A 21,037-nucleotide genomic window follows, 5' to 3' on the forward strand; every position below is an offset into this window, starting at 1 on the left:
GGATCAAAAACCCTTTTCAGTCTGAGTTCTACGCTGTAGGCTCTGCCAGTATAGCTACACCAGCAAGCGTATAGGAAAAGGCTCAATGCAGACTGAGCCAACAGCAGCAAAAAATGTCTTCTGCTAACATAGTTTATTTTGGTCCTTCCTCCTGCAGCAGCTTTCCTTTTCTGAAAGTCAAACTACTAGTAAGACTACAGCTTTGCAGTTCTCTGCTGTGTTTTCCAGAGGCTTCTGCCAGTGCAGCTGTACTAGTCAGAAATCACATCTCATTGCAATCTGACTGACGTAGCTAAGCCAGCACAGGTTGACAGCACGGATCGCAACTGAAGCAGCAAATGACTAATTCAGCAGTAAGTTTAAAAAATTGCTGCACTGCCCAATAACTCAGTGCAATCTTCCATGTTCTGAATACATGAGGACCCAAAGCATTTCTAGAGCTGAGAATTTCTCGCCATCAAGCACGCCTGCAACTCAGACACTAAGGTTTGTGCATGTTGATACCACGTTCTGGCAAATCGCTCTTTTCATGGCTTAAGACATTACTCCCCTACAAATCACCATATTGACTTTTGCTGAAGGCCATCGATGTTTCAACAGCTGTTGGTTAAAAAAAAAATTAAAAATTCCATGCATGCCCATGAGCCTCAGTTTCTTCAATGCTAAGTCAAATCCAGTGCAAAGTGAAACCTAAACCCACACCCATTTCCCCATCCTCCCCATCCCGCCTCAATGTCTGAAACTCAGCCACTGGATTTCGCCAGGCAGAATGAAGATTCTTTTGCACTGACTCTGGTGCAAACACAATACTCTCAGGCAGAGGAAGAATAACACCATAAAACTTTACTTCTGTTTATTCAGTGAGTGTGTGTCATAGGGCCTGTTTCCACTTATCAGATTTAAGAACATCCCCACCAAGCACATATATGGAAGTTATAACAGCTTATAAAGACAGATTGAACTGAAGAATATGGAGAAACTGGAAATCAATGGGTTAATACTGCAATTAAAATTGTTAAAAATAGATAACTGCTATAGGAAGACGTGCTTTCCTCCTCATCTGCTCATGTTGATATTTAGAAAGCAGGAGAAAATGCTGGTGAAAATAATTACTATTCAATGTAAACAATGAACAGAATAATTTTCTCTTCACATGTCTGTAAGAGAACTAAGGAAAATTACATTAAATCTTTTTCTAAAATCTTTTGTTTGAAGGGAAAAAAAAATGAAACCTGATAAATGTGGGTTTTTTAATAACAAATGTACTTTATAAATCCAGTCACTCATGAGCCTGTAGTCCTTCATCGGGAGGGAAAAAGGAGGCTGGAACTAGAGTAACATAGACAGGATTATATTATAACATTGCCTGATAAACCGATATGTCTTCTTTCCTTTCCTAGTCCTACTTCTCAGATTGTAGGAAGGCTGTTGAACCTCAACTTCAGGTGGCCGGTAGCTTCCCAGATTGATGCCTTTTTTGCCGCCAAAGAACCTAAGGGTGACCTTTATTCCCCTAGCACTGATGCCAATGTCCTTCTCACACATAGCCACAGTTGAGGCCAAATATAATTCTAGCAAGGTTGTTTTTGCTTGTGACAGGTTATATTGCTGATCCTATTTTTCTGTACGATCTTATTTTCATGGTATCTCACACACAATAAAAAGGAAGGAATGCAACAGAAAAAAACCCCCACATAGAAAGGGAATGAACAACATTTTCACCAAATTATCTGATTAAATGCTGTGGCTTACCATAATACTGGTGAAAAAAAGATGCGATATTTGACTTAAAATTTTTGTGGGAAACTTAAAAAGTAGACAGAACTAAGAAATCAAAGCATACCTAAATTTAAATTTAGAACAAGCTTGGCTTTCTTCAGTTCCAAAGTGATATAGTCTCCTTGCTGTCCTTCTCCGTGGAAGATTACACCTTCGCTTTCAGAGGTCTTAAATTTCAGAGAGATGACATCTTTCAGTGTTTTCATTTTCTTGTTCCTGAATCTGTATGGTAGCACTACATGGCCATCAAAATTGATAACATCGGCCCCTAAAGGAGAAAGCAAATAACATTGTTGATGAGCGAGATATATATTCCTGTGGCCACTGGAAAAACAGACATGCCATATGTGGATTGTACCTGAATAGAATAAAAACATGTGCAAGTGTGATATGCATTTTAAATACATTTTCTCTTGACCGTAATTTAATACTATAAAAAGTAGGAACCAGGCAGGACACAAATTCAATCCAGAGGATATATAAAAACAAGCAGATTCAGGGGGACAAATACTACAACTTTACGCAACATCTGTTGGTTTCTCTAAAATATATTTGCTGCCATGCACACTTTCCTAATTACAGATGAAAGACAAAGTTCTGAGTGGTCATTCATTTGCTACCTCTTTAAGACCCATTACAGGTAACTGTGAGGACTGTAAACAGCAAAACATGAGCCCAAAGAAATTGCCCGGCAATTTTAAAAGATTCCTCAAACTGTGTGTAAACCATAGGCGTAAGCCTTGTCTAGTTCTAGAGTTTTATATGGAAATCTTGGGTAAGCTATGACCTCAATAATTCTGAGCAGAAAAAAAAAAATTCTGGATTTGGGCTCATTTTTGTTTTAGGTTTGTTTTTATTCAAAATCTGGGAAGAAAATTGAGGGATGTAATCACTATCATTTAAAGTCAATCAAATATTCATATAAGTGTTGCATAACAACACTACAAAATTTCATGTGGTCTTCTTTTCATGACTTAATCTCTAAAGAATGAGCCACAATTTTCCACAATTTTCTGGAGGCTAGATCCACAGTAAAAACTGCCACAGAACATGATTCCATGCAACAGACGCACTACTGCTAAGTACTGAATCTTGTCTTTTCAGCAGAGCTCGGTAAAAGACTGTAAACAGATACCGATCTCTGAAAATTTATAGATTTGTTTAAGAAACCCCCTTTGTAAACTGCTGAACCTATGATCAGTCACCAGTGCCTTAGCTATTATTTGTATGAGCATTCCATCCTCACTGTTCACAACTGACAGTTTAAACAGTCACTAAGAAAAATTCTTAAAAAGGAATCAACAAAAAACCCATTCATTTTTAAAAAGAAAAAAAGTGTTTCCCATCCATATTCTTTAAAAGCATTCACACTTCTTATTGGCCTACCATATTCATACCAGTCATTTCATGCTCTGAATGAAAGGAAGGACGGTATTTTATCATACATTCTTTTACCACATCGCATTTTTGCCTGCTTCTGTGGGCTGCTCTTCAGGGACTGCTTGCAACTTTTAAAAATTCCTTCCTTGTTTTTGCTATTATGGTGGGAAGAAATTTAAATCTTTCAGACTCCCTCAAACACAAAGAAAGAAATCTACCCCTGTTGTGTAACTAACACAGAAGAATCTTTCAAAACTCCATTAAAACATTTTGCACACTATGTCTAAACTGCATATATTTCAATTTCAATTTATATGGCCTACATTAGCTGATTACCCTAAAACCTCTTGCCTTTGTCTTTACAACAGAAGTCAAACACACATTTAAAAAAGACTTCCTTTCAACTAATCTCTGAAATAATATTTTACACTCTGATTCAGAGAAGAGTCTAAACAAACGTGTACATCCACCCCCGTCTTGAGAATTCAGGAACCACCAAAATGCTCTGCTGAGTCAGTTTTTACTGCTGTTGTGTCCTCAATTGCTATCAAAGAACTGCTTATGTATAGCACCTGTATAAGCTGCTTTTTCACATTCTATAATTTCCAGAAATGCTTTTCATAGTGATGTAAGAGCTATTTGAGTGTCATAGAAGAGCATTCAATCAAGCTTCACAATGTTTAGCATTTTTTTTCCCCGAGAAAAGTACGTAAAACCACAACCAATATTTCATAAATTATTTCTATTTCATCGTTCAGCCAAAAAATCCACAGTCTACCTTGTATTCATTAACTAAAACATACCCAATTGAAACTGAGGCTTGCAGTCCTGTTGATGAAATACCTGTTCATACATCCTTATATCACTGAGCATATCAAGTTTTCAAATAGAAAGTCCAAGACATTATGCTTCCATCATTCAGGATTTTCCCCACAAATCACCTGTACAATAAATAGTTCTCTGCTACTTTCAGGTCATTTGTTTTGCTGACACAATGATTCTCTGCATGCTGATGAAGTATTTGGTATCTGTTTCTGGTTGATATAACCGTTTATCCTCTGTACATCTTTGAAAAATCTGTACGTATAATCACAATATGGTCATTACCCTCACTTGAAACAAGCTATTCATTCTCTAAGGATTATTACTAATTGCAGAAGAAATTTGCTACCTTGTCAGAAATTATGTTTACAATTCCTAAGACTGTTGTGGGGGAAGCATGATAGTGGACTGCTGTTGACCTACAGGTCTGCCTAATTTATACTAAAGGTGAAATTATGGATCTTGGTGCAGCAAGGATCATCAGAGCTTGTGATTTTACCGTCACAATGGTGCTGCTTTTTAAACTTCAGTGTTTTAAAGATATGTAGTGTTGTCTGCAAACTGGCTTCAAGCGTATGTGTTTCAGAATCTACCTGAGATCAAACCCAAGACATGCTATCTCATACTGACTCCTACTCACACATTGGCTCAGACCAAAGGTCCCTAGTACTAATGGCAGAAGCATTAAGCATCAAAAAAAGCTATGTTAAGCCTGTAAAGTTAAGTCTAATCACACTGTTTACCTTTTGAAGTTAGATCAGAAAAAAGTCATAGAAATAAACTTACTTTCTCTACTTGCAACAGACAAAGACTCCACAAAATTCTTCCTGTGGGAGTCAGAGATTTAGAAGACTGAGGATGCAGATTCTATCCTGCGAGTTTCCTCATGTCCCCATAAGACATTGTCCTTCTCCTTTCTAAAAGATTAATAGGCATATACAATGCATTTCTGTTTTACACTGTTTTTTTAAAATATTTGAATCCATTGCAGCTGACTGTCATCAAACAGATGGGTAAGAGTCACTGGAAGATTAGAAGGCTCTTTCCAATGGCCAAGATATATATATATATATATTTTTAATGCATAGTCTTTTTCATGGATCACACTGACCCATTACCATGTCTGTGGAAAGGTGGTCAAATGGAAGAATTTTAAATTTCTGAACTTTTAGTTCCAATCACTTCTTCAACGTCTATAGAACAAAATGCTGAGCCTTCCATAGCATTCTCTCACCCTTAATTATCAGACCAGAAATAACCTGTGCCATGCATAATTTCCATCCCTGCTATTACTTGCATCATACAACTGGAAGCACCAGTTCAGACTCTTCTTGCCGTTAGAAAGAAGAGAGGCAGATAGACAGAGATGTTACTTGCACAATAATGATGCAGTCTCTGCTCATTTCTGCTTCTGAGCAGAGATAGAACAAAGACACTTGGACCCAAAGTTGCCAGTTTTGTTGTTAGCAGTTGGAACTCCACAATGAAACAGATCACAACCGTTATCACTTGAACCTACCCCTAAATCTTCCTAAACCTGTGAAGACTTTTGATGAAATGATAAACTTTGACCCCCTTATTGTTTATGCAAACTAAATGGTGAAGGAATTTTATTCAGCACATAGAACATTAGCATTACAAGTTGACTGTAATACCCCTCATTTATTAGTATATAATATATACCATGTATATCAGATGGAGCAATATACATTAGAAATATCTTCTTTCTTTATAAAATGTACCTTACAATAGACATTCCAATAATAAATACTTAATAGCTCTAAGGGCAACCAAAAATCTCGGCCTGATCGGGTTCTTCTGAATGAAGAATTCCAGGAATGCGAATCAGCTCAAAGCTAAATATCAGAACCGCATGTTGTATTCGCAGGGCAAGAAATCAAAAAGTTATCAGCCAGCAAGAAGGACACATTTTCTCAGATACAGAAGCAGATGATGCTCTCAGAAATGAGGCCACCCTGGTTTATATTCTGAGTCTGTATTCTGAGGCAACAGTATGTGATTTCAGAGGTGGGGTTATCTTGTACACACTCACGACTCAAGTAATACATTACTTCTGGATTTTGTTTTGAAGAAACAAAGAAAATGGTTAGAAAAATATTATAACAGAGATTATATCAACTCGTTCTTTTTGCTTGCCTTACAAGCTGTCAAGAGATCTAAGATGTGCCTTCTCGAGATTTTTGTATGTACTTTTAGAAAAGCATGAAATCTGTTTACAGAAAAATACCTACATGAAAGTCACTCTTATCACAAAAATCACACTTCTACATAAAGCAAATTGGCTCTACAGATTATACTCTTTTGAATCTACATAAAACTGCCTTGAACAAAGACTACAAATGAAAGAAAAACCATGGACATTACAGCTTAAGCAACATTCATTACAAATACACATCATAAAAAATATGATTCAACATACAATGTCAGAGATTTTCTTCCACTAACATTTGTTAAATTTACTTTCTGATGGTTACAGAAACCTCTATATGGGGTAGATCATCCATCCCCTATGGCCAGCTGCTAGCACTCTTCAACATCTGCAAGAGTTATCTTAACCACCAGGCATCTGATCCAGAGCTGGTCAGGACAACGACTTGACTTCTGTGGGCTTGTGGATTCACCACATGTTGCCCATGAAAAGACCAGTATCCCTCTTGTATCTATGCCATTGCTGCAATTATGCATGCCTGTTCTTCACATCACTCACCGAAGCAAATTCATATCACAGACTAACAAAGCTGAGTAAAAGTAGCATATTTTTCCAAAAGCTGGTCCTGCATTGCCATGTTTTGAAAAGCCACTCAATTAAAAAATGAAACAGCATTAATCTTTGATTAAGCAGCTTTTTTTATGCATAGCTGTGCTGGCAGTTTGCACGCGGGTCTGTACGATAATTCAATCACCTAAAGATTACGCAGCAATTATGTTTAAGAGTTATCATATGTAGAACTGTGGTAATGACTTGTGTTTCTTCTGTGCTGACACTCCGCTATTTAATATCATTGTAATTACCATAATGTGGAATGGTTCTTAGACAGTAAGCCATATAATTCCTATTACTGCAGTACAAATATATAATTTTTCTCATCCTTAGACACTCAACGACCAGCATTAGTAGGAAAGAGACCTGAACCATCACATAAAGAGTATGTTCATCTGCATTCAGTGAAGTCTGACTGTTCTTAGAGGCTACTGCTGCAATGGGGGAAAAATCTTTTTAAAAAAGACACAGTGAAAAAAATGAGAAAGAGGGAGAAAGAGGAGAAAATGCAGAAAGATGGAGGGGAAAAGAAACTGTCAATATATATTTTTAAAATTACATTTAAATAGAAGTACAGCTCTGATTACTTTCAATTTGCTCTCTCCCCTATTGGATTTCCTAGGTTATGGATGGATTGGAGAACACTGTAGACATCTTAAAAATGTAACACCACTTCCAGCTGGATAGGAAGATGTGTTGATACCTTATCCCAGTATACACGTCTGATATGCCTCATTAAAACCATTTCATTAGTTCATGGCAGCACTGCATTCAATTTTTCTCTAAAATATGCTAAAGTCAGAAAGCCTTAAAAACATCAACAGGAAATTGGGTGACAAATGTGACCCCATTCTCAAATCTCCAAGGAAAGTGTCACCAGTTACAGGTCTTCCGACCTATGGTTTTGTCCTGTACTTCCGGCCACATGCAGGATTTGGTAAAATTTGATCAGGGAATCACATCTGTATGAAGATATTTTATCTCGTGCTCCAAAATAATTTATTAACTAATTATAAAGTAACAACTTCGAATCAGACTCAAGCTCCAAAACTCTATTTCCTCCCTTTCTGGTGAGAGAAATATAACTACGCTCAATGCTGGCATCTGAAGGATGACGAACTGCTAATTCACAAAGGTTTAATACCGAGATTTCCACACAGCTACTTCACTACTTTGATTCAAGTACTGCCTGGAATTACTAAAAAATCCCTGCTATCAGACATGTTAAAATACCACTGATCAGAACAAAGCAGAACAGCAAAGTACCTTCCAGAAAAATGCCTACAATACAGCAAACAAAATCAACAATATTAATTGCAAACTTAACATGTACACATATTTTTAAATTGCTACTGATCTCTGTATGATCAACTCCACAAAGCCTGTACAGAATATTTTACTGGGATTAGAAATACGAAAGTTCTGTATTATTGATCTACAGCAACCTCAGGTGAAATTTTGTCCCTCCAACACCTCTATTTCAATTGCTTAAATAATCTGTTTAGATTAAACAATTTTTTAGGAAAAAGATCTTCACACGTAGCATTCTTTTCTTACCCGAAAACATGAGCTTTATGTCTGATGTACTACTACCATAGTAATGAATAGCATTAACCATGCACTAAGCATCTATCCTCTGAAAACATCAGAGATGCATCAAAGCGTCTCTGGCTGGGCCAAAGTATTTCACACATGTAGTTCCATTTGTTGTAGCTATTAGTCATGGGTACTAAAATATCATTATGACAAACGTAAGCCCATAAACTGTATTATTTACATATTTTAAAAGCAAAAATGGGGTTTTCTCCTAACAAAGAAAGGGATAAGGCTCAAAATCATACCAAAACCAAACTCATTTTGTTACCACTCACGATAAATCACATTCAGAGGAACTACTTCAGAAGACCCTAATCTACTTTTTCAGTAGTTCCAAGCACTGCGAAGATAACAGCATGTCGAATCTGCCACTGGAGTCTTTGCAGCTCGAATCTCGGTGGCACCAAGTCAGCCGAGCTCACATTAGAGATGCATTACTGCATCTCATCGTGCCAGGACAATGAGGAAGCCGTGTCCCAGCACAGCAGCCAGAAGACTGTCTCCTCTTTTCTGCTTTCTTATCGTGAGGCAGAGAGCCAAAGGTACCATGTTTAACATTGCCTTCAGGCACTACAGTCCAGCCATTAGGACACGGGCAACTCAGTGGCTTGAAATCTGCTGCAGCAGAACTGACACTGCCTTTACTCTCTTTTTCCAAAAGGCAACGCATCTGCCTCAAAGGAGAAAAAAAAAACAAACCAAAACTTCACACAGATATACAGGTATCTTGCATACACAACAATGTATACTTCATATTCTAGAAGCATAAGGTGAAGGAAAAATCAGTTTTAAGTTTCTGTTGCCCGCTTAGCTTCCACTGCACTGAGTCTGAATCTTGTCATCACCTGTCAATGAATCCAACCCTAAGTGGTGTCAGTGCTTGAAAAAGAAAAATACATTTGCTTTAAGGTTTGAGATTTTTTCTTTCTTTTCTTTACATTAGATATAATGTATATATGGCAACGCAGTATCAAAGTAGCAAAGAATGTTTTGTTGAGGCGTATTTTTAACTTGCTTATTGAGTAAAAGGCACAAACTTTATTCTTCTATTTTATATATCTGCCAGAAACTCTGAAAATAAACCTGTGAGGCAGTATTCCCTAAAGTGGCGAGACTGCTTTACAAGTTCCAAGTGCAATATCCACTGAAGATATGCCAACAGTACTCAGGACTTTTCAAGTTATCTCTGAATTTCCAAGTACAGGCATTTTTTCCTATTATGATTATCACTATTGTTATTGTAATGCCAGCATATTACTACTCCTTTTGCTAGCTCTTGTGCAAATGTCTGTAAACATGTGCTTCTTCTCTGGGATAATTTAATGTCTATTAAGAAACAAATGCAACAAGTGAAATGAATAAGCAGCGGAAGGAAAAGAGGAAGGAAAACAATATAAAGAAATATAAACTAAAGACCATGGCTAAAAGTCTCCTCTGCTTTTTTTTTTTTTTTTTTTTTAAGTAGCAAAACTGGGTTCTTTCTCTAATTTGTGTAGCTATTGAACTACATTGCTACACAGGCTAACTGTTGGTTCAGGCAATCCTTTTGTGATGAGTGTGTACACCAGCACAGTGCTCTGAGTTACACCTAACTTCTGGTTTGTGTTACATACCACGAGCGCAGGTTCTCAGGGAAAATCTGGAGGTCTAACAAGTCACTAGTTACAGCATACACAGAAGAAAACACTGAAACATTTGAAGGAAAGTAAGACTTACGAACTTCAGACTCAGCCGCCAAATATGCCACAAAATTATTGTCTTAAGGGTCTGTATAACTAGGATGATTTTTCAAGCACTTAACACTGTGGCTGATGATTTTTTTTCTGCCAGATGTAACGTAGCATGAGATTACCAAGCAAATTTTCTTTCATTAGTTCTTCAGCTTTCAAAAAGACAACTTCATTCAAACACAGAATGGGAACATTTTTAAATACGCTATGCTTATATGATTAATTGCATAAAAGAGGCAATGAACATGTTTACAGTATACTTTGCAATTCAGCTTCAAGCTTCTACATCCTAACCACAATTTACAAATTAGACCGTACTGAATTCTCTGCTCCTACAATGGACTGCTAACAGAACCAGAGAGAACTGAGGTAAGACTGCAATTCAAGATAGTCTTCAGCTCAGATAAAAACTGCTCCTTCCATGACCTACTCAGGTTTGAGACTCCAGAAAGTCAATTACGATGCATGGTGCGAGATGCAGTCTATTTGAAGAACTTTTTCATAGAGGAGATAGGAGATTGAGCACCACAAAAAATACAGCTTCCAAGGCAATGTGTTTCTCTGCCTCATTGCAATTATTTAATTTCTTCAACAATGTGCTTTTTATTTTTTCCAACCAGAAAATCTCTGAGCTTACCTGTACATTGTAGCGATATTTTATAAACAAGGCTTTTTAACGTATTTTGTCCTAAGAATGTAATTGATCTCACTGTTGATGCACACTTATTTATCTTTAAAATAATTTTATTCAAATAAAGTTCAAAGTAAGAAAAAAAAATTGAAGGCTGTTCTGAAGACCTGCCGAATCCTGAGGCTCTGGGCGTTTTTAACTGGCAAATTAAATTGTGTAGCCTTCATCCCCTCAAAGTTATACTAGCATGAACATTATCTGCATTCATCACTCATAAAGTGAGAGGTGGTAGGTCATAAAATCATTCCCTTTTACTGCAACCTCCTCCAGTGTTTCTGGCTGTATCAATCATGGTTTAGTTGACAATTCTGCAGGTCACAGTACAACAGTATTCACCAAACAGACAAAACAGACGCAGTTTAATACACGAGGTTTTACACTTTAAAAGGTTTTCATATATACAGCATTGCAACGGTCATTTATGATTGTAACCGCCGTCTTCAGACATCTTGCAACTATGCACTAGAAGCAGCAAAATGTTCTCTATGATTTATTATTCTCTAGCTATGGTACTTTGAAATAAATTTGGTAAAAAATATATGTTAAATTGAAATATTCTAAAGAAACCCAGCTTTTTGAATTTTATCATGACGATTTACAAGTCAGAGGCGTTCCTCGCACCCATAAATACATTTAGTTCTACCCTTCATTGCGAAACGTCATTTGATATTGGATCTCAACAGGAACACTAAATTGTACAATTAAACTCTGAAACCAGGTACAATAAAGAACTTAGTTTACTTGAAAACAGCTAGTCTCTACTAATGCTTTCACTCTTTATTAAAAAAGTAAATCACAAGAGCTCTGGGTCAACAAAAAAGGACAATTCTGACTCTCACATAGTAAACGGTCAAACCAGGTCTCAATCCTTATTAAACTGCTGAGCTCGCTCATTACTTCGTAAAAAAACTACAGTGAAGAAAACAGCTGTAACACTCATACAACATTTACACTCAATTTGCTCAGTGAATAAATGAGCTACAAAATGGACAAGACAATCTATTAAAACATTAAGGAAACGGATGACTAGCTGGAACCCTCGTTTTAATGTTTACAGCTGCATGAAAAAAGGAAGAAGCACAGCTGACCTACAAAATACTGATTTAGAGTTTCTCTTTCTAATTTCTTTTTGAGCTGATGATACCCAATTCCATCATCTGATGGTATATAATCTTTCCACACATCTTTTATTGTCTGGATGCTCTAAGAATGCTCATTACTGAAGGCCAAATTCTCTCTGGCTCACATTTGATATTCTTTATCCACATAATCATTTTCCAACACACATTCTTTACTTCTTCCAACCACGGAGCTCATATTTAAATTGAACTTTCAAAGGGAATCGCATACTCACTGATTAAGGAAAACGCAGCAGGGACAGTTTCATGCTGCTGTACTCAATTAAATCTCATACAGCAAAAATCTCACGATTATCATTCGAACTTCCCCAGCTGAGCCTGAAGGGCAAGGAGTGCAAGACTCAGTCTCAGTTTTGGCCAGGGGACACTCACATTTATTCTAGTGAGCAGCCTCGCGATTGTCTAAGGCACACAAATGTGTGTCATCAAAGAATATTTCTAATGGATGTACAGTCTCCCCTTCTTCCTCCCAACTGCCAGTCTGCTGCTGCTACTAATTCCATCTTGCTACATCTATTTATTTTAGGAAAAGAGACATTAAGATGGAACACATTGTTATTTTCAGCTACTGCATTTCAATTACAAATGATGAGTTAACAGAGGCAAATCCTTTAGCATAAATGATAGTGGAACAACTTTGTTATAAGACAGTTCAGTTTCATTGCCGTATTTCCAAATTACTCGGAGACAAATGCCTTGTGGTTAGCACAGCTTCAGAAAAGCAGACCACTGGAACTTAGTGTTGGGTAAATAATTCAAGATTAGTAATACAGTCATTTTTTTTTTTTCCTTTCCTTGCCTAACACCCAACTGGTCTAAGACCATGCATATATCTAATGTATTCTTTATTCAGTGTCATCTTGCAAATTGTCATGTAAGAAAAGTTACCGGTTTCTAACTTGCAAGGCATAAAATTTGCACCCCAAACTCTATCTTGTATGGATCAAGTGATGAACTTAATGGTGGCTGAATCCAGTGTTTTTCTATTCTTTTGTATGTATTTCAGTGTGTGTAATTAAAAAAACCACTCATATTTAGGGTTATGAGTCAGGGCTTTCTTTTCAGATGATCTAAGTTGATTTAGTTCTGCTTTGGTTCAGTGGAAGTCTAACCATTCAACATGGAGATGGCCCCCAGTGATTAAGGGCCTGCTACTGTAATAGGGCATATGGTTGCCAACTTTAAGTGAATGAGAGCTTTATTTGAATAACAATGAGCAAAAGTCTAAAGATCTGGTACTGCACTGGCATCACTTGCAACTCCGTTCACACTCATAGATTCAATACACGGCAATATGAAATGTTCAACTTGCATTATACCAAGTGTATAGAGTGAAATAGTTCCCTGAGAGGGAAAAACATAAAATACTTTTGTTTCAAAAATGCTCTCCATGACAGGCAGCACAGCAGGTAAGACCACATAACCACACAATCATTAAGGTTGGAAAGGATCCCTAGAAATCACCTACTCTCACTCACCTGCTCAGAGCCTATTTGCACATTTTATTCTGCCAGAAGCACTGAGTTTCAGTTAATCAGGCTTTCACCTTTCTTCCTGACCTGAAACAGGAAACAGGACTTTCGCTTTTACCAGTGAGCGATTTTCCTTCTTCATGTTTACCAGGCTGCACTTCTCAAGGCCAGTGATATTCAGTGTCCCCCTCCTTACCACCAGACCTGCCTGCTCTAGAACTTCTAGCAGGCTTCACAGTTTAAGTTTTGCTGGTGTTGCAGAGTTTAAGACCTTCAAATTCCCCACTTGCCAGAACAGCTCTGAAGAGTCTTTCCTCAGTGTGAGTTCGCTTATGGCATCTCAGCCATGCGGCCAGCTGTTCCTCCCCTATGAATGGTACCATGCACTTCAGGCTTCCCTGCTCAGCTAGTGCCATCAAGGCAGTCTCCTCAGTGTTGGATTATTCTCCATCGCTAAAAGCTGAAAAAAGACAGACGGATGAGAGTTTCCTTTCAGGCAGAGTATAAAAAACTCCCCTTACGTCCAGTCAATCTAGATTAACGTGCAGCAGGTGCAATACTTGCAATCACAGATACTTAAATATATTACTGTTGCAATTTCAACTCCTCCTCCACTATTTTACTTCTTCTGGTCTAATGGGTTAATTTCATTTAACTTTTCAAGCTCTAAAGTAAATACAGACACAAGAATCTAAAACTATTGCTTTAGTTTAGCGACAGGCTCATATGGGTGACATTACGGTGGGTGTGTACCACAGGCCACCTGACCAGGAGGAGGAAATTGATGAGGCCTTCTACAGGCAGCTGCAAGCAGCCTCACAATCACAGGCCCTGGTTCTCATGGGGGACTTCAACCACCCTGACATCAGCTGGGAAGACCACACAGCTAGGCAGGCACAATCCAGGAGGTTCCTACAGAGCATCGATGGTAACTTTCTGATGCAAGTGGTGGAGGAACCAACAATGAAAGGCACTCTGCTGGACCTTGTGTTAACAAACAAGGAGGGACTGGTGGAGGATGTGAAGGTCGGAGGTAGACTCGGCTGCAGTGACCATGAAATGGTCGAGTCCAGGATCCTGCGTGGAGGAAGCAGGGCGATAAGCAGGATCAAAACCTTGGACCTCAGGAGGGCTAACTTTGGCATCTTCAAGGAGCTACTGGGAGGAATCCTGTGGGCCAGGGCTCTCGAAGGCAGGGGGGTCCAAGAGTACTGGTCGCTCTTCAAATGTCACTTCCTCCATGCTCAGGAGTGGTGCATCCCCCTGAGAAGGAAATTGAGCAAAGGAGGCAGGAGACGTGCATGGTTAAACAAGGAGCTTCTAGCGGAGATCACGTGGAAGAGAAAGGTCCATGGAATGTGGAAAGAGGCACAGGCCACTTGGGAAGAGTACAGGAATGTGGTCAGAGCATGCAGGGATGCAACGAGGAAGGCCAAAGCCCATCTGGAATTGAAGCTGGCAAGGGATGTCAAAAACAACAAGAAGGGCTTCTTCAACTACATCAGCAGCAAAAGGAAGGCTAGGGACAACGTGGGGCCGCTGCTGAATGAGGCGGGTGTCCTGGTGACGGAGGATGCGGAGAAGGCAGAGCTAATGAATGCCTTCTTTGCTTCAGTCTTCAGTGCTAAGACTGGCCCTCAGGAATCCCAGGCCCCGGAAGTAAGAGAAGAAGCCTACAGAGAGGATGACTTTCCCTTGGTCGAGGAGGACTGTGTGAGGGATCGCTTAAGCGATCTGGACGTCCACAAATCCATGGGCCCCGATGGAATGCACCCACGAGTGCTGAGGGAGCTGGCGGATGTCATTGCTGAGCCACTCTCCATCATCTTTGAGAGGTCCTGGAGGACAGGAGAGGTGCCCGAGGACTGGAGAAAGGCCAATGTCACTCCAATCTTCAAAAAGGGCAAGAAGGAGGACCCAGGGAACTACAGGCCGGTCAGCCTCACCTCCATCACGGGAAAGGTGATGGAGCAGCTTATCCTGGAGGCCATCATGAAGTAAGTGGAAGAAAAGAAGGTTATCAGGAGTAGTCAGCATGGATTCACCAAGGGGAAATCATGCCTGACCAATCTGATAGCTTTCTACAATGACATGACTGGCTGGGTAGATGAAGGGAGAGCCGTGGATGTTGTCTACCTCGACTTCAGCAAGGCTTTCGACAGTCTCCCATAATATCCTCCTAGGGAAGCTCAGGAAGTGTGGGCTGGATGAGTGGTCGGTGAAGTGGATTGAGAACTGGCTGAATGGCAGAACTCAGAGGGCTGTCGTCAGCGGCTCTGAGTCTAGTTGGAGGCTGGTAACTAGTGGTGTCCCTCAGGGGTCAGTACTGGGCCCAGCCTTGTTTAACTTCTTCATCAACGACCTGGATGAAGAGTTGGAATGTACCCTCAGCAAGTTTGCTGACGACACCAAACTGGGAGGTGTGGTAGACACACTGGAAGGCTGTGCTGCCATTCAGTGTGACCTGGACAAGCTGGAAAGTTGGGCAGAGAGGAACCTGATGAGGTTCAACAAAGGCAAATGCAGGGTCCTGCACCTGGGGAGGAACAGCCCCATGCATCAGTACAGGCTTGGGGTCAACCTGCTGGAGAGCAGCTCTGCGGAGAGGGACCTGGGTGTCCTGGTGGACAACAGGTTAACCATGAGCCAGCAGTGTGCCCTGGCTGCCAAGAAGGCCAATGGCATCCTGGGGTGCATTAGGAGGAGTGTGGCCAGCAGGTCGAGGGAGGTTCTCCTTCCCCTCTACACTGCCCTTGTGAGGCCTCATCTGGAGTGCTCTGTCCAGTTCCTGGCTCCCCAGTTCCAGAAAGGTGAGGAGCTACTGGAGAGAGTCTAGCAGAGGGCTACAAGGACGGTGAGGGGACTGGAGCATCTCTCCTACGAGGAAAGGCTGAGGGAACTGGGCTTGTTCAGCCTGAAGAGGAGAAGGCTGAGAGTGAACCTTAGAAATGCTCATAAATATCTTAAGGGTGGGGGTCAGGAGGATGGGGCCAGACTCTTTCCAGTGGTGCCCAGCAACAGGACAAGGGGCAATGGGCACAAACTGAAGCAGAGGAAGTTACCTCTGAACATGAGGAAGAACTTCTTCCCTCTGAGGGTGACGGAGCACTGGAACAGGCTGTCCAGGGAGGCTGTGGAGTCTCCTTCTCTGGAGATATTCAAGACCAGCCTGGACAAGGTCCTCTACAGCCTACTGTAGGTGACCCTGCTTCGGCAGGAGGGTTGGACTAGATGACCCACAGACATCCCTTCCAACCCCTACCATTCTGTGATTTCCTGAAACATTTTTGAAGTGACTGTCTCCAGAGTTACAGGCTCCTGCCAGGGCCCGTAAGGTGCAAGACACAGTCACATACATGACCCTTAAGACCAATCAGGCAGGCAGCTTTACTTGTACGGAGTTACTTTAGAAGCCAGAAGCCTTTCTTGTATTCCAGGATCTTTAAATTTCGTAGTGTCCTCGCAAGCCTTAGGCCCAAGGAGTTAAAAGAAAGCACGCCTTCTGCGTCAAAGCAGCACACACAGAGCACCAAGCCTCCATGGCGTCAACTCCTCCGGCTTGAAAAATACCCAAAAAGTAGGTGGGGGTTGGGTTCAGCTCTTTTGGCCTGGAGAAGGAACAGGGGAGGCAGCCCGCTGGAGCAGGCAGGACAGATTCCAGTAGAAGGCTGGAGCTGGATGTCCTTCCCAAGGCCACAGAGCTGCCACGAAACTCAGCTAACACTGAATGTCAGTGTGGGCTTACGGTAAAGCCCTGTGTCGCTGATGAAAGCTGTGTAAGTAAACTTGGTAAGTTTCAGGACAGAAAATGTCTTGACTGACACATCAAAGTGCTCACTTAAAGGTTGGGGAAATACAAGTTAAACCTTTTGCTCAATAGAGGAGTCAGATTAAGTAAGTGAAGGAAATGGCAGCTTTGGTTAATCAATTTGAAATGTCTGCAAGGCTCAAAATACAGTAAGAATAGACCTCCAAGAAAAGGAAGGTCTCCAAAATCCATGAGATGTTATTTTTTTCAAAAATAAAGGGAGGCTGCATAACAGCGTATATATTGCTTTTCTTTTAGATGGGAGCATTTTTCTTGTTTGGAGCATTAATCTGTTACTAAAGGCAGTCAAACAATGTTGGCAAATGATCTGAAACAATACTTTATTTCTCTCAGTTATCAAATTATGCAAGATTTTTCCAGATGATGGAAATACTGAAATACATTTGTCAATAGTTATTTCCGAAAGGCTGCTAACGAGTGTATTTTCTTCTTAAAAAGAATTCAACCGGCTCTGTATGTTAGTGACTCTCACTCCAGTAAATACGCACGTTCGCACAATGGATGAGATTTCATAGCCACTACTTAGGGTATAATCAATTGTGTTTAATAAGCAAGGGGAGAAAAACAGGTGGGTAAGAAACATGTAAATGCATATAGACAACTCGCTCCAAGTTCATAAGCAGCTGCTATTCAATCCCGAAGCAATGAATGCTACACATGAATAAAAGAGGAAAAGGCTTTTTTTAAATTCAGACATGCAAAACTAAGTTCTGTTGCAAAGAATTTCTATGTTCCCGTCTTTAAGACTGCTCTTGCTTTGCGTTGGAACAAGGTGCTCAGAGAAATTTTTCTTACGGAATCGGTTGTGATGGATCCAGTACTTGAACATTCATTCAGGCAACATTGTTTAGAACAAATCGAATAAGGAAAGTCCATAGCAGACAAGGCTGTCCTGGTTTACTACACTGAAACACAACCTGATCTAACATGCAGTATGTTCGCCACTTCTAGCGTACACACATATTCTGGATTTGGTTAGTAAAGGAAACATACTTCCTTTTGGGTTTAACAAATTATTGTTACATGTATATAAAATACAGGAGAAAAGACTTTGTCTAAATGGGAAAATTCTAGCCGAGGCAACAAGAAGTGGACACGTGATTTTTTGCAAGTTCTTTCTGTCCATGTGGCCACATCCTAAAACAAAGTATCAATGCCAAATATAATTGCCATTCAGAGACTATTGTCAGAATACAGTAAAAATACAAGTCCTCAGTAGGTGAAAACCGCATAGAGGTTACAAACCTTGTGCACGCGGTAGTGTTTTGTGTAGTCAGCGCTGTTGTTCCTCTTGTCCAGCAATTTTTCCCTATTGAAAGCATTGCTGAAGCAGCAGGAAAATATCTCAAGTCAGCTTCTGGAGCCCTGGCTTTCTTAGGATGTTCCATCAGAAACTAGTTTTTTAATCCAATGAAGGATTAGGCGTTCATCTGTTTCATACAGACAACTTACTAACTCCTACTCCACGCATTAATACTCTTTTCAGGAAAAAAAATAATCCAAAGATACATTTGACTTTTTTCCTATGATGAGGCATAATAAATTCTGAAATAGTGGTTAGAGAGTCAACGTTTAGGTACTTCAATGTGTCTTTGATGTTCAAAAGCATTAAGAACAATCTACTCTGTCACAAATTAATAGGAGAAAAATAAGTCATTTTATGTAAATATTTAAAATTATATGATGTTTTTGTAACAAATGTCACAATTTCTAACAACTCCTAACAGATTCCTTCCCAGTCAACAGAAGCATCACGCATATTTCAAAAAAAAGAATACCTCTCCAAAATTCTCCCCAGTTTTTTTCTGCTTACAGAATCCTAGTCTCGAATAAACTCACTGATCACTGTTTCACTGAAATACCGTAATTTAACAAAATTTTTACAAATTCTCTGTACAAGCCACTAAGTATAAACTTTGCCCCAAAAAGCATACTCCTCAATTTCAGTACTTCTGTAAAAGTTTTTTTAATCTTTCATTTTTACTTATGGCTTATGACCCATTAATATATTGGGTTTTTCATCAGAAAGTGGTAATTGCTAACCAAAAATTTAAGACCAACAAGGCAGTATTGTGCAGATGAGAAATGAGGAAATTTTTAACGTGTAGCAAGTGAAGATGAGCTACGTCCTGTACCTAATTACAAATGAGGCAGAAAAAACCTCACTGAGTAAAAAATTTGCTCTACTCGAGGTAACAGAAAACTCACACTGTTTTTCTTAACAAAAACTAAAAGGCTGCTTGCTCCAATGAGTAATATTTAGAGGTATTTTTACAGTCTGCATCTTTCATTTACCTGTCATTTTCATGTCAGAAAATCAAATGCACTCAGACAATACTAACAAATGGTGTATATGATATTCGTGAACAATGAAAACTGGATGTGCAATGCTGTCCTGGTGTATCTATGCACGTCTGTGTTTACATCTAGGAAAATCTGCCATTATTCTAGTCTGTCATTATATCTTTAGGTAAATAGCTCTGTATCACTGGCATCTTGAAAATGAGTAGACTGGTGCATATTACCAGGCTGCATGGAGAATGAATTTTTGAGCAGAAAAATGACACTTTCTTACAATTGCTAAAATTGATTGAAAAATGCCAATCCCGTGCCTTCTAGCAGACACAGTCCGTACACCACCGCTTTGTTTTTCTTCAGCCTGCAGGGTTCTTTGCCAGGGTCATATTTCCTTCTCTGCTCTTCTGCTTGTCTGAGCCACTGCAGCAGATGATAAAAAGATCGTCCACAGTACTTTATAGATGTATCTGGCTAGAAATCAAAGCCCAAGGAGAGAGGACGTCCAAACCACACCTCCTAAAACTGCTTAGAAAGCAAAGCTGATTTTTTTGGAGGGGAGGAGGAGAAGGAAATAATTCTATAAAAAATGTTTATACTGGCAGCTTTTGTTTTGGAATGGATTATGGCTCTTTTCAGGGTTTTTTTGATGAACTGTCATAAACTCCTAGAGAAATCAGACACTCCTCTTATCACATCAAAACATTTTCCCCCCACAGAATATAGCTTCAGTTGAAAGTTTTCGATCAGACGAAGAATAAACACAAGCAGAACAGAAGGTAAGAGGTAAGCGTATTTTTTTCAGGATATAAGAATTCTGCAAGATGCTTATGATAGTGAGGAAAGAAGAATTTTGCACAAATAAAAATCCATGCTCTTCAAACGACACGCATTACCAGTCCCAGTTAATTAAAGAGTTTACAAATGACTGCTGTTGCTGCTGCAGCTCTGCTCAATCTGAGATACCACATCATGGGGAACTGAAGCAAAATTTCTTTCTGCTCAGCTTAACAGATACTAAACTACTGTTGGGACAGTTCTGAGGAATAAAACTGCTTCAAAGAGGTATGCTCACAACACATAGTTATAACGCAATTTCCTGTTTACTGCAGAAAGTAGGAAGATGACACAATACTGAAGTACATTGGTCTGTAGGAGCTCTTCAGTAGTCTGAACTTCATGTTAGAACAGTAGAGTACCTCTCTGTCAACTGATGGGCTGAAACCTTTCAAAAAACCCCATCTTTAGCAATGCTGAAAATCATACACTTACTAGGTCTTAGCCCCCAGCTCGCATCGACTTTCAATTCTTAATCTTTTCTACCAAAACATTTTTTTCCTCATGGAATGTTCTAATTAAGCTATTTAATCAAATTTATTTTCAACATTTTATTAAAAAAAATAACAAAAATTGAAACAAACATAAAACAACAACAAAACCCCCCACAAACCCTTCCACTCATTTGTTTTAATCAGCGCAGGTCTGTCTGGTAGTAACTTTTTGAGTCCTCAGAACTATTTTC

At 39.5% G+C, this 21,037-nt stretch overlaps 1 protein-coding gene across 1 annotated transcript in view; it reads right to left on the reverse strand.

Moving 5' to 3' along the window:
- Positions 1-21,037, reverse strand: part of CNTNAP2 (contactin associated protein 2) — a 1,116,355-nt gene that overhangs the window by 585,832 nt on the left and 509,486 nt on the right. Inside the window, exon 5 of the mRNA XM_075418555.1 lies at positions 1,844-2,047. Within this exon, the coding sequence (XP_075274670.1) occupies positions 1,844-2,047 (204 nt within the window). The remainder of the gene's footprint in view (positions 1-1,843; positions 2,048-21,037) is intronic.

This window comes from Opisthocomus hoazin, chromosome 4 (genome assembly GCF_030867145.1).
Source record: "Opisthocomus hoazin isolate bOpiHoa1 chromosome 4, bOpiHoa1.hap1, whole genome shotgun sequence".
NCBI lineage: Eukaryota > Metazoa > Chordata > Aves > Opisthocomiformes > Opisthocomidae > Opisthocomus > Opisthocomus hoazin.